This window comes from Rhea americana, unplaced genomic scaffold (genome assembly GCF_003343005.1).
Source record: "Rhea americana isolate MKP2758 unplaced genomic scaffold, rheAme1 scaffold_359, whole genome shotgun sequence".
Taxonomy (NCBI): Eukaryota; Metazoa; Chordata; class Aves; order Rheiformes; family Rheidae; genus Rhea; species Rhea americana.
Window position 1 is genome coordinate 538,567 of NW_028186489.1, and position 13,636 is coordinate 552,202.

The 13,636-nt window shown below is 39.1% G+C and overlaps 1 protein-coding gene across 3 annotated transcripts in view; it reads right to left on the bottom strand.

Moving 5' to 3' along the window:
• The window catches only part of NAT10 (N-acetyltransferase 10), a 46,445-nt gene extending 32,834 nt beyond the window's left edge, over positions 1 to 13,611 (bottom strand). For all 3 annotated transcript variants that reach the window (XM_085312156.1, XM_085312157.1, XM_085312154.1), the window contains exons 1-17: positions 13,382 to 13,611; positions 11,703 to 11,794; positions 10,892 to 11,063; positions 10,470 to 10,592; positions 9,624 to 9,685; positions 8,629 to 8,743; positions 7,245 to 7,352; positions 6,352 to 6,485; positions 5,893 to 5,986; positions 5,288 to 5,386; positions 4,611 to 4,747; positions 3,970 to 4,094; positions 3,416 to 3,566; positions 2,580 to 2,676; positions 1,670 to 1,786; positions 648 to 749; positions 472 to 546 (exon numbers count right to left, since the gene is read on the bottom strand). In XM_085312156.1, the coding sequence (XP_085168282.1) occupies positions 472 to 546; positions 648 to 749; positions 1,670 to 1,786; positions 2,580 to 2,676; positions 3,416 to 3,566; positions 3,970 to 4,094; positions 4,611 to 4,747; positions 5,288 to 5,386; positions 5,893 to 5,986; positions 6,352 to 6,485; positions 7,245 to 7,352; positions 8,629 to 8,743; positions 9,624 to 9,685; positions 10,470 to 10,592; positions 10,892 to 11,063; positions 11,703 to 11,794; positions 13,382 to 13,489 (1,911 nt within the window). In that variant the 5' untranslated portion in view covers positions 13,490 to 13,611. The remainder of the gene's footprint in view (positions 1 to 471; positions 547 to 647; positions 750 to 1,669; positions 1,787 to 2,579; positions 2,677 to 3,415; positions 3,567 to 3,969; positions 4,095 to 4,610; positions 4,748 to 5,287; positions 5,387 to 5,892; positions 5,987 to 6,351; positions 6,486 to 7,244; positions 7,353 to 8,628; positions 8,744 to 9,623; positions 9,686 to 10,469; positions 10,593 to 10,891; positions 11,064 to 11,702; positions 11,795 to 13,381) is intronic.
• Positions 13,612 to 13,636: the final 25 nt, after the last annotated feature.

Here is a 13,636-nt window from a genome sequence, read left to right on the forward strand (position 1 = left end):
AAATCTCATTTAGAAGAGCCTCCAGTTAGGATGATTAAAGATCATCATCTTTCTTCCTTGAACAACTGACAGCTTGCTATAATGAGAAGAAAAGAAAATCCACCTCCAAAGAATATAGTCATTTATCCTTGTAGATACCATTTATTATCCACAGAAAATGAAAGGATCTTTCCAGGCCCCTTTCCACAGGGAGGAACCTGTGGTTGTGGTGAACCTGTCAGGTTGCAGACACTGACACCCAGTGTAACAGTAGAAACAACTAAAAGAAAAAAAAAGATGGAGAAAAAAGAAAGATATATAGCTATTATCCTTCTCAACTATGGTTTCAGTGCTAAAGCACTTACTCAGCAAACTATTACTATCCCCTGGAGACAGGAGTCCAGGCTAGACAGAACTTCAGTTTGACTGTACAGACATTCTCATGGTACCACTGCTAACTATTTACAATAACTGGGTTCCAGAATACTTTACCCCTTGATAATCCGGATGGACTGCAATGCGAACAACACGCCCACCAGAGAGGCTCCCAAAATCTGGATCTTGGAACTGCACAAGAAATGTAAGTCAATTTAAAGAACAGCGGCGCATGTTCTGTAAATAAGCAATGAAATACGTCTTGGCTATAACTAGACAGCTAAATTATTCACCTGCTCTGAAATGGTCCAGGGAATAAGATCACCAGAAGCTTTCTTTCCCCTTGAAAGGCTATTCATAATAGACTGACGAGAGATCTCTCCCTCCATGCACACCTGCCAGAAAAAGGTAAAAGACTGAGCAGAGAAAAACTGTTTCCTCCTACAGTCGCTCCACTGTAGTAGAATCAAAATTCACACTCAGTCACAGAGTCCACTATGCGGTAGCTGCACTGAGACAGAAACTTACACGTCAAATGATTCCTGCTCTGCAACAGGATGAGCAAACATGTATGTGACAACATGCTCTGTTCCTAAAAATACCAGCTCAAAAGTACATCAGTGAGCCAACCAGGCACACTTGAGGCAGCATGCATTACAGTATGGTGCAACAGAAACATGAGGAGATTCTAGCATAGAAAACACTCTACGCATTTTCTGTTGTCTGTCAAAAGTAATAATGAAAGCTTGTCCTCCAGGTATTTCTCTTCAATTTTCATATATTTCTCATGTAATTTTTTTTTCTTAAGAAACTAGCTCCACTGAACACAGGTAATTAGCAAGTCATCAAGAAGAAAGAAGCAGATGGTCAAAGATACAACAGTTAAGGACTGAACTATTTCTATGTCTCTCAGTATCCATGTCTGAGCAGTTTGTATTTTTGCAGTATTATTGCAAATAAAAGTGAATGCTAAAGACATGGGATAAGCATTGTGAACCAGTAAAACAACTTTCCTTAGCAGGAAGCTGAAATGGGAGAACAAAGTATTTTCTTGAACCAGTAGTTCAGCTCCTCAGAGGGCTTCTCAGCACAGACATACTGTGAAGGCTGGAAGGTCTAGGCAAAAGAATCAGCATCATATTGTACTTGTATAGCAATAAATGTTAGAGAAAAAGCTGACAAACATGGTCTTTATGCACTCTTGCAACACACCCCAAAACTACCATTTACTCCTAAATAGTAGGCTGCTGTCTCCCATTGTATCACTGCTTTATTACTTAACAGTTCACTTTATACACATGTGGAGCTCTCTCACCTGAACAACAGCAAGTACTTCTGGCAACGAATTCTGGGTAGGTGGAACAGGGGGCAGAAGACAAAAAAGATGATGGGCAGGTGCATCAGATAGCATTTGGAGGTCATTGGGAGAATTCTGGAGGATAATATATATCAGAAAGTTGAAGAATTATTCCAATAGAAAAGCTTTGATAGTCCAGTGTAATGTTGGTACCTGAACTCTAAACCACACTCCATTTTCTGAATTTAGGGCTATTAAAAATTTTGCAACTAGTAAAATACTGATGCATAAAGCAGTTCACATGGCAAGTCAAAGCTGTTATACTACCAGACAATACTATTTTGCACAACTGAAACCTCTTGCTTTCACATGTATGGAACAGGACTTCCTATTTTTATAGAGCTATGCATCTCTCAGTTTATGGAACCTGAAATAAATTTTTATTCTGACGTGTCAGAAATTTAGTGCTCAGTACTTCAGTATTTACTGATTTCACAGGCCATATTTAATAGTCATCCATGGTCTGAAACTCAGAGATGAATTTTTATCACTCTTATCAATAGTACAATGTTACCACTCATTTGGTTAATTTGAGCTACTAAGAAAATGTAAAGACAACTGTGAAGGAGGGCTCATCACTGATACCATTCTGAGCAAGCTCCATACAACTAGGAGTTCATCTAGAATTTAGTCTCCAGGATTTCTCAAGCAGAAATATTACAGATAGATTTAAATCTAGTATATTCAGCCGCATTGAGGCAGAGTGGTTCTCAAAGCAGAGAGAATTCAAATCTGTATGTAACAAGAAGCACCTGAAACTGACCAGAAAAACTCAGTTAGGCTATTTCAATTAGACCATCCTAAACTAGCAATGCTCCATCCACAAAATTCCTAGCCAAAATTTTGATGCAAGTAGTACAAACTTTACCTTGTAGTGTGAGGCCACATAGAGAGCCATCAGTCTCTGCAGAAAAATTTCAGATGCTTTGTGGTAACAAAACAGTGTGTCTCTGTTTACATAATATCTAAACAGAGGGGTTAAGGAAACAAGCTAACCACAAAAAGACAAATTCTTTGTTAGTTTAGGAGTGATATTTTCCATATAGCTTCACCTTTAAAACTAAACCTTTCATAACTCTGACAAGGACTTCCCTCCATTCAACCCTACCTTAGAATTGTCTCCCAGATAAAACTGAAGTTTGCTAATGCCCTCTCAACACATATCATCAGTCTTATAGGACAGTGATAAGAGCTCAACTCCAGAAGTGTAGAGCAGTGTTCTGTCAAGAGATCAAGCACTGAGGTTATCACACTGGTGGGAGAACCCATACTCATCCTGACAGATAATGGTGAGTTGGTGCAAGACTGGGACTCTATACTGCTGGAAGGAGAGGATCTTCCTCATATTAACTAAGCCACACTGGAATCTATTAAATCTTAAGAACATATATTTTAAAAGTCCTTAAGCAGGGTGGTCATCCCAAGTCAATTCAGAGTTAGGAAATTCAGTGGCAGAAAACTATGATCACCGTTCGCAGGCTTAAGTCAAGTTCCTGACAAGCCGGGTGTTTAATCACTATTCCAGAGCCCAAGGCAAGTTGAGCTGAATCCAGATTATTTATCAATACTGTAGTCATAACATGTGTTAAGAAAACCAGAAAACTGTATGAGGCTAACAAATGTAAACCACTGTTAATCAGCTTGAAAAAGCCTTTTTCACCTGAAAGCAATGTATTTTTTCAGAGTACACCTGAGCAAGGATACAGGTCACAAGTGTCAGGCAGTGGGCAGCCAGAGATAATTCTGGTGATGCTGAGACAGTCCAAACACAGCAGGTCATTTAGCCACTTTTCAACAGGGTCACCAGGGGCATATCTAATTGATTCATGGAGGGAGACTTCATGCAACGTACGAGCTGCAAAGAGATTTCAGAGAAAAACCGTTAGCACTCAAAGTTACAGCTAGCAAAGCATAGGATCAACGTCCTCTGAAGGGCTCCCAGGAGATTAGAAAGACACCCAAATCTGAACAGGGCAGAAGGCAACAGAAAACTTTAACTGTTCTGAATCTTAACTGCTCTGGAGCCTTCAGCCTTATATAACCTAGGGAAACAGGTAGAGCAACACTACTCACACACCTTTCAACCTCTAAAAGTCTTTACCTCTGAAAATTCTGAGGAAAAAAGTTACGAGGAGAGTTTCTTCAAGTTCTGATACCACTACCTTCTTAACAGCTGGAGAGTATAACAAGGGACACCCACAGTGCTTGCCAGTCAGCAGTACCGTCACTCACGGCTATATGCTGCAGCCCAAAAGTACCTGAGGTGAGTTTAGCTGCAGCTGTAGATTTGTTCTCTGCTGTCATTGAGACGTGGGTTTGTGCACTCTGTTGCCGGAGCTGTTGAATGAGCTTCAGAGACAGCGATCGGCCTGTTCCTTCATATCTGAAAAGCAGAGGACAAAAGCCTGAAACAAATACCCAAATAGCAATCTTGAGCTATGGGGAAGCTCCAGTACAGAATTAAACTACTTTCTCTGCCTTCCAGAGCTATGTGCCATTTTGAGACCTGTGAGAGCATTTTGAAGCCTGTGAGCACAGAGTAGCCTACACCAGCATTTTCTTAATCTCACTGGAAGAAATGCCAGTCTTCCTCCTCTCCTAACAGGCTACAAAATCTTGTTTATATATTTGCTTCTTGTACCAGAACAGAACAGATAAGACAAACACTTAATGAATCTGCAATGGAGCCAAAACAAAGCAACATTTTCAAGTACGGACTTATGGTTATTGTAAGGAGTAGTTCCACAGGATATCGGTAATTAACAAAGAACAGATGACCTGTTCTGAAAGCATGTAATAAATTAAAAAAAAAAAAGGTATTGTATATAAGAAATAGTCCACTGTCCACTGGCATCGTACAACTGGTTTCCTGGGTAGACAGCAGCTGCTCGAGCCTTACCCATTTATTGTAGAAGCCATGAAAACAAGGTACGGGCCTAGTAGATTTTTCACAAGAGGGAGAGGGATGGCAGCAGCTTCATCAATCACAACAAGTTCAGCTTGACCCAGTTTCACAGAATCAGCAGGATGTATGTACTGCAAGAAATGAGAGGACAAAGTCACTGTCAACAACAGCTATATTTGAGAGCTAGGAAAATGTCAGAGTTGGCCAAGCTGGAGCCCTGAGAAGCCATGTGTTTTCCCTGTTCTCCATGATCAACATAAAAAAAAAAGAAACCCAGCTGAGAGAGGTAGAGAGGGTTCATGCTACCTTGCAAGGACATGGTCACATATCTTATTTTGTACATTACCACATGCATTTATTTGTGTAGATCAGGACAATAAAGGAAAATAATAACTATGATTGTGTGCTCTTCCATCACAGTTGTCTGAATCTTTTGTTTCAGGAAGGAATCCACAAGCACTTACCAAAGATCCTTTGTAATCTACAGGTTATTCACAGAGAGAAACAAAGTATTTTATTTATGAAAGTCACTCATCAGAAGAAAGGCCTGCCTTAAAGCAAAAGCAGTCAATACAGTTAAATATCATGTAAAGCGAATATGTTTAAAATTGAAATAGCTAAAAGAAATAGAAATGAACAAAAGTAGAAAGGCGAGAGTACGAGAGGCCTACCTGAATGGTCTGTCTGTGCTCCTTAAACACATTCACTCTGACAACAGCCTTGTTAAACTCAGGGTTTAAAGACTGAATAATCTCATAATCTAGATGTTCCTGAAAGAAAACATTGCTAAACAAACTGAACAAGCCAAGATCCAAGAAAACTAGAAAACTATTACTCTGAAGACAGTAAGTTCACTACATGTACCTTGTTAATTCAGATTCTAACAGTGACAAGTCAGCTACAAATTCTTGTAAAAAAAGCTTCAAATTCCTAAACAGAGAACTGACTCGCTTCTGTTAAAAACTGTCTGTTTCCCTATAGGGAAAAAAATGATTTTCCCAACATACAAACATGGAAGAAAACACGACCGAACCAGGATTCACTTTTGCAAAACACTATTAAAGAGGTTGTCAGAGCAAGAGCTGTAGCTAATATATATAATATATAGCTTGTATATTATATATAATATATAGATATAATTACAACTATACATTACATATAAAAATATCTAGTATCAGCTTACAGCTACCATACATAATAAAGATAATTTACAGATGAGACGTAAAAATCCATGCTAAATAACACTTCTATGAAAGCACTGTAAAACAGTCCTTACCTGATACTGCAGTGCATCAAAACCTTTAAATATGAACTCAAAGAGAGTGTGAAGGTTATCAGGGCTGGGAGATGTTACAAAGATATTGGAATAACTGCACAGGAAAAAAAAGAAAAAATGAAACAAGTGTTTAACTCCTTTTCTAGTAAATTTTTCATATACACGGACATAAAGGAGAGGTTTTTTTATTAGAGGGGGGTGATTTATTCATTTATCCAAACAGAGCAGATCATTTAGATACTTATCACACTTCTTCATACGCATCTTGATTTTTAAAGACTGAGAGATTTAATATAAAATAGAAAAACTTAAATATCATTGTATGTAGCCACCAAATGATGTAAGAAGAATAAGAAGGAGGGATGCAGAACCGGAAATGATAAATACATTCAAATCCTGTCATCATTTTTCAAAATGCATGGGTGTAAACAAAGCCTGGGAGACGGGGGCATCACTCACCCAAAAGCTACTGCTCCAGCAATAGCCAGCCCCAAAGCAGCAGATTTACCACGTCCCCTAGCTGCTGTTAATGCCACAGTGCTCCTTAAAGTCTTCTCAGAAATGGCTTCTATAAATTTCAGAACTGCTTTTGCCTGGTGATCAGGAAAAAAAATAGAAAATGAAAAACAGCTGTGACTAAATCGCTTTCAGCACTACTTGATCTTTTCACTAATGCATACCTTCTTCCTTAGAATGCAAAAAAAGGAGAAAATGTCAAAACAGGAGAGCCGGACATGAAAACCCACAAAAATAATATGTAAGAAATCACAGTCTTGATCCATGGAGTTGTTGAAACAGGTCGGGGCAGAACACAGACCAGCAAAAAATAAAGCAATTATCAGTTACTATCTTCATGCCACTGCCCACAGAATATATTCAGCAAGACAGGAAGAGACACGCTGCTGGGGAGATGTCAGAGGAAAAAGATGAGCATGTCTGAGCAGTGGGAAGGCTCCTACTATGAAAGAGTGTAAAAAGCACACAGGTCCGGGAGCCATGAAGCTGAATGGTAACTTCTCAGCGGATGCTTTGGAACAGGGAAGACAATCGCAATAGGGTGTTCATTGCCTTAGTCAGTGACACTCCAACTGGAATAAGAAAAGTGTCAGGGGAGCAGGAATAGGGGCACATTAAATCATGACATGGATTGTCAACTCTTTGCAAAACTGAACTGAACAGAAATTTTGTGTTAAGTCACCTATTTATTTCAAATTTCTCTCTCTAAGATGCAAGACCAACCTCATTAACCGTCACACTCTTAGATCTGATTACTTGCAAGAAGAGACACAAACATCAGCACCTAGAGTTATCTCTCAATTACAAAGCATCCCAAGTTTAAACATCACACCAACCTGATCCAGAGTTTTACAGCCATCCACCAAAACTCCTACAGGCTGTGTATCCTGCAGGCTTTCCTTCAGCTCTTTCAGCTCTAGATCCTGCGGCCGGAGACTGTCCTCCTACAAGCAGGAGTTTTACCACAACAGGATTAATAACACACATACATCAGCACAGATGCCACATATTTTATCAGAGAGAAAGATAACTGAAAGAAAGTGTTACCGCACATTGAATATACTCCCTAGGGACAGAAAAGTTTGAATGGATGAACAGATATTTAACATTTTAATTTTAATGCATTTTCAAAAGAATGATTACACAAGAGATCATTCTCTTGTCTTCCCAAAGTCTGGAGGAAAAAAGTAAAGAATCTTCAGTACATGGTACTGTGGAGTGGCTAGAAAGAAGACACAGCAGACAGAAGTTTTCTGAAGAATTTAATTCAGCCTTAAGTCTCCAGACTAAGCCAAAATTCTATCATCTTTGCATAATCTGTTATAGAGGGCGCACACACTGCCACTCAGGTAGAAAAACTACTACAGTAGCCATTATATTAGTCTTCAAACCAATATCAAGATCTTCAAAGTCAAGCAATGAATGTAGACAAAAAAGCAATCAATTTTAAATACAAATTGATTCTATTTTTCCTAACTGTCACTGAAAATTCCAAAGACATCCGTCTATCTCATCTAATAGATAAGCATTTATGCTGCTGTCAACATCATCATAATGATGAGGTGTTTTTTTAATTAATATTCTGTTAAAATGCTAAAAACTGCCTCTAACAGAATTTATGTTGGTATTTCTTCACACATACAAAACAGTTGAAAAGTTTAAAGATTAGTATTTTAAATTGGTTCCATTTGATTTTACTCTACAGCTAAAAGTGGTAAAAGGGTATGTTTCTGATAGCGCAAGTTGTATTTTTGCCTTATATTCAGTGAATGTTTTCTGAGTTACAGCAAGCGTAACTCAAACTTGGAGAAACACTACAGCTTCAAGAAATTCCCAAACTCATAATATGCTTCTTTCCAAAGTGTTTTCCCACCTTCTAACCCTTGAAAGGTCTTTTTATATGTCTCCTCCCAACTGTTCATCAGCTTAAGCTCTACCTTGCTATGCTAAATGGCAATACAGCAAAACCAACAAATGAAGACAAGTATGGAAAAAGTGGAGACAGACCAAAAAACAATGGGAAAAGAAAGGACAACTTCCCATGCTTTATCAGTATGTGATATGATAGTCTCTGTAGAACATTTTTTTTCCTCTCTGCAAGACCATTATTTGATAGTAATTAAGATAAAAGGAAAGTTTCATGCTTATTAAAGCTCTAAACACAGTGTTCAATTCAGACCTGTGTCTTCAATGGAAAAGTTGCTGACATTGCTTACTGACCTGTGACTGTGGTGGAACAGGGGTGATGTTTGCAACATGAGTGGATATGGGCAAGATATTCAGCTGATCATCAATCACGATGCAATTCTTGCAAGAGGCCAAAGAGAGAATGAACCTGTGCAGTCAGGCAAAGGCAAGTGAATAAAAAGGCACCGGCAACACTATTGCATTTTGATAGCTTTTTTACCCTCTCTTCTCAACACAAATACTATATTTACAGCTAGTTCGCAGATGGGCTAAGACAAGTTCACACCATTGCCAGTGTGCCTCTTAACACAAAATCAGTATGGTCTATACAGAAAAGACATACACTTACCAGGATGCTGCTGAAGACTGCTACTAGCTTAAGGTGATCTACTATGAGAGCTAGTAAGTGACTTCTAAATTTACATGGGAGGTAGCTATATAAAAGTGAAAGACTTGAATCTACAGCCATTGTGGCAAATGATGATTCCCACAGACTGCAGATAGCGCTACTTTCTTTATCATTCTGTTTTTATCCTGACATGGAACTATAATCTGCATACTAAAGAACAAATTCTGCACTTTTCCCATGGGCTAGGCTCACTCAGTATGAGCTACCTATTCCATACAACAAAAGCAATCAGAGCACGTTTGCAAGAAGAAACTATTACAGGACCACAGAGAAGACTTCACACTGAAGAGTTTCATGTTTTATAGCAGTACAAGAAGTCTCTGAATTTCTGTTAAAATGAAGCACATGCTTCTACAGAGAATATCAAGAAATGGCCTCAGTACACTTCACAAATGCTAACACATTTGGACCAATTTGCACACCCTTTGTATACAGCTCCTCCAATAACTGTTCATTTTGAGAACAGAACATGAAAACTTCACTAAAGCATCAAAGAAGCCCTATTCTAATACAAACATCAAGGAAGCTTTCCTAATGTGAATACCAGACGTTGTTCTAGATATCCTTTTCGGGCATGCAGATGCATCAGCCTAGACACTTTAAGCTCTTAATCACATACCTTTCATTAAACCTTCCTACTACATCCTGGTGTGCCTCTGTTCTGTAGCGAGAGTGTACATCCTGAAAGAAAAAGAAGTTGAACCTCAGAAAAAAAGAGTGCATAACTGTACTGTGAAGTTTTTAAGAGTACTAGTCATGGGACAATGCAACATCTTTTCCACTCTTGTGGACTATGCCCTCCTTCAACATCAACACTGCACACTAGACTAAGGGCTCTACTTTCTGCTTGACATGAAATATCTACACTTTCCAAATACTTCTTCAAAATTTACTTTTCCCACTAATAGGTCTCACAATGGTCTTATTTGCTCTTGCCCAACTCAGACATCGTTTCTGTCAGGTACAGAACATTTCAAACATTTCAGGGATGACAAGAAAAAATAGTCTATTACTTAAATTTATGTACTGGCATTACTACTCACAGAAATAGTTCCTGCCCTACAGGTAAGTATATTCAATGTGAATAGGACACATTTTAGAAACATTTCTCAGTTGTGAAGCTAACTTCTTACATAGCACCAGCTTGTAAAATACCAAAGGATCTTTTACACTTAACTTTCTGTTACATGGGCTGATAGCATTAATACTTTCCAACACTATCGTTGAACAAAAGAACACAGTTACATTTGTGATGACAAGTGTTTCTTCCTCTTAACCTAGCAGCAAGTCAAGATAAGTGGTTTGGTATAAGTGCCAAAAATAAGACATACATCCAGTGGTAGATGAATAAAGGGGCAGGAAAGATGATGGAAGATCATAGCCCATAATAAAAGTGAACAAAAAAAAAAGAAAAAAAAAGAAAGTGCGCTGCCTGTGTAAAACAGATACATTAGATTGAACATACCATTGTCATTGTATAGAGCTGCTTCAAGGAGTTCATAGTTCGTAGGAGAATCACCACAATTCCACCCCCTTCTACTGTTTCAACAGTTCTAGCTAGCAGGTTTGGAGTCAAGGCTTCAAAATCCTAAGAAATAAAACATCAAAGTTGTCTAGAGTCTCTTAACACGGCTAGCACTTACTAAAAGGAACAGAACAGCCAGAAGACATTATTTCTCAAAGTTTAATTCAAATCGAACATTTGCATTAATGAACTTACCATTAAAATTATACCAACAAGCCCTTTATTGCCATCAGAAAACTTTTATAAAAGATATACAGGGCCACTGTAATTGAAGTAACAGAAGCAACAAATACTATTCCTGCGGCATTAAAACTGAAAGCAATTGGTACTAGTGCTATGTCCTTCTTAAGTTAAAAACTTACCTGAAGCACACACATGCCAAAAGTGTTACCAAGAATCTTATGAGTCTCATTATAATAGCAGTAGCGAATGTTTGTGGCTGCTATAAATAACTCAAAAGGATCGTCATCTTTTATGTTTAAAGTCCCACTTTTAATCTTCTTCTGTAGCTGTCTCATTCTCTTCTTTCGGTGGCTGGAAAACAAAATTATACGGAGGTTGTCTGGGAAAAATGTTTGAGAAGACTGTTCAGGCCTATGTTTGAGTCTAACAGAAATTCAGAGTACAGACTCCAATAAAAAATCTTGGATCACATGCATTTAATTCGTAAACTGCTTCCACAAGCCTTCAGCCCAAAGTTGTGGAAATCATACAGAAACAGCTGTTTCTGCCAGAAGGCACTTGTTCGAAACCTAAGTCACTATAGGAAACAACTCCTTCCTGACTTTGCGCCCAGACTGTATGGATGCACACAAATCTAGAAATTAAAATTTTAAATCCTTTTCAAATCAAAGGGATATTAATAATTTGGCCTGCATTCAATTCTGAATATCACTGAGATTACAAAGGTAAATAATTAATACAGAGGAAGAGATTGGTCCAGGACAGCTAAATGAGTATCACCGTTACAGCACGAAACAAGAAACAACTAGTACTTATATCAACTTTTTTTTTTTTTTTTAAGTCAAATACTAGTCCTAAAAGATCAAAACTTTCTGTAGCTCCTCCAAGAAATAACCTTGTTTCTCCTGACAGCTGAACCATGCGACCTTCATTCCAGCAGACCTGCTATGAAGCTTTTGCTTCAAAGGAACAATTAAGACTTCTACCTACCTGCTAAAGCCCAGCTCCTTTTTGTAACACCATAGGACAGAGGGTCTGGCCTTTACTGTTGCTTTAGACAACATATGGTGAAGTATTACCACCTGCCAAAACAAATATTCATGAACAACTGTACTCACAGTCTAACATCAAGGAGCAAAATACTTTTCTGTTTTTGATTTTATAGGCCTGTCATCTACCATTCAACCCTGCACAAAAAAGAACAGTCATTTGACATGCTGTGAAGGTTATGTTCTTGTTTAAACAGCCCAGTATAACAACTGCCTTCTCCACATCAGCATGACATTGATGACACTGAATTATACCTATGTTACCTTTGCAGTCTTCTTTAGCCGAACTGCTAACAATTGCACAAACAGAACTGATTATTCCAGGCTAAATGCATATCCTTCCATTTCTCTCCGCACTAAACTTTAGCCAACGTTTCAAGCTGCTTCTCCAGTTTGACAAGTTTTCATTTTGAGTTTTAGTTCCCCAGTGCACTGGGCAACCTGCTTCAATTTTATGTAGCCTGCAAACTCAGTAAGCACATTTACTATTTTAATCCAACACATTATTGAAAGCATTGATTACAACCAGACTCAGGATATGTCCCTTCATTACTCACAGTATGGACCTGTCCAATTTAACAGCAAATCAATAATCACTTTCTCCAGATAGCATTGGCCAATCAGTTTTATCTCCATAATAATAATTAACAAAATCATATTTTCCTAACTTGATTATGAAAATATTGCATAAAGCAGTACTAGAAATCTTACTAAAAATCAAGGTATTTAATGTGCTACCCTATCTACAGAGACTGTTATCCTGTTTAAAATATATATATATATATATAGTAATATATATATAATTGGTCTAACATGATCAATTGTGAACACAATTATGATTAGCAGCACCTAACCAGTTCACTAATTTCCAGGTATTTAACATACTTATGTATAGCTGACTTTAGTTTCCTAGAAACTGAAGCTAAGAGAGTCACCTTATCTTAAAACACGTTATAATTTTTACCCTGCTGGTCTTCCCTTTTCCACTTGGGGGACAGGGACATGTCCAAAGAAGGTCTGGAGAGAATGGAGTTTACTGGCCATTCTTTTCCATGTGCTGTTACCAGGTGCATCCAGCCCAAACTCTAGTGTGGGTTTGCAGGATGACTCACTGAGCAAAATATGGCTTGAGTGACAAAACTGTACCCGCTTTTTAATTTTACATAGATATGAAAGATGCTCCCAGTACTCGAGCAATTAAATAGCTTTTTCACTCGTTAAGAAGTCCTCTATTTGTTTGAATCTTCTGCTAATTATGCCTCTAGTTATTTCTGTTTAACCTTTGTGAGGTTCTCAGACAAGAGGAGTTTAACGTTAACATTAAAGTCTCCTAAATCTAAAACGTTTCTGCTATTTGTTGATGTTTCTGCATCATGGATCCGCCCCGCCAGAGACATCATGTTTAGTTACCTCTTATATACTATAAGCTTAGTCACATCATAATTTCTTTTTCCTTTGTTTTGTACAATTTTAAGACTTGATTAAAAAGAAAAAGAAAATGGCGGGGGGGGGGACGCAGCTGGACCCGGGTGCAGCGCAGCCGGTCTCCAGGCAGGGCTCCTGACCGCCCGGCTCGACGCCAGCGTTCCTCCCCGCACCGCAGGGCGGCGGCGGAGTCACCTGGTCTTTGCCGCGGTCCCCGACCACGACGAAGAGGGTCCGGTGCCGCTCGGCCACGCCGTTCTCGATCAGCACGCGGATGCGGTTGTCCACCTTCCTGCGCTGCATGGCGGCGGCGGCGGCGGCGGCGGGGCTCCTCCGAGCTCCCACGCGCCGGAGGTCGCCAACGGCTGCCGCCAACGGCTCCCGGCGCGGCGCGGCGCGGCGCGGGGCACCACGTGGGGTGGGGGCGGCGCGGGCGCACGTCGCGCGCGC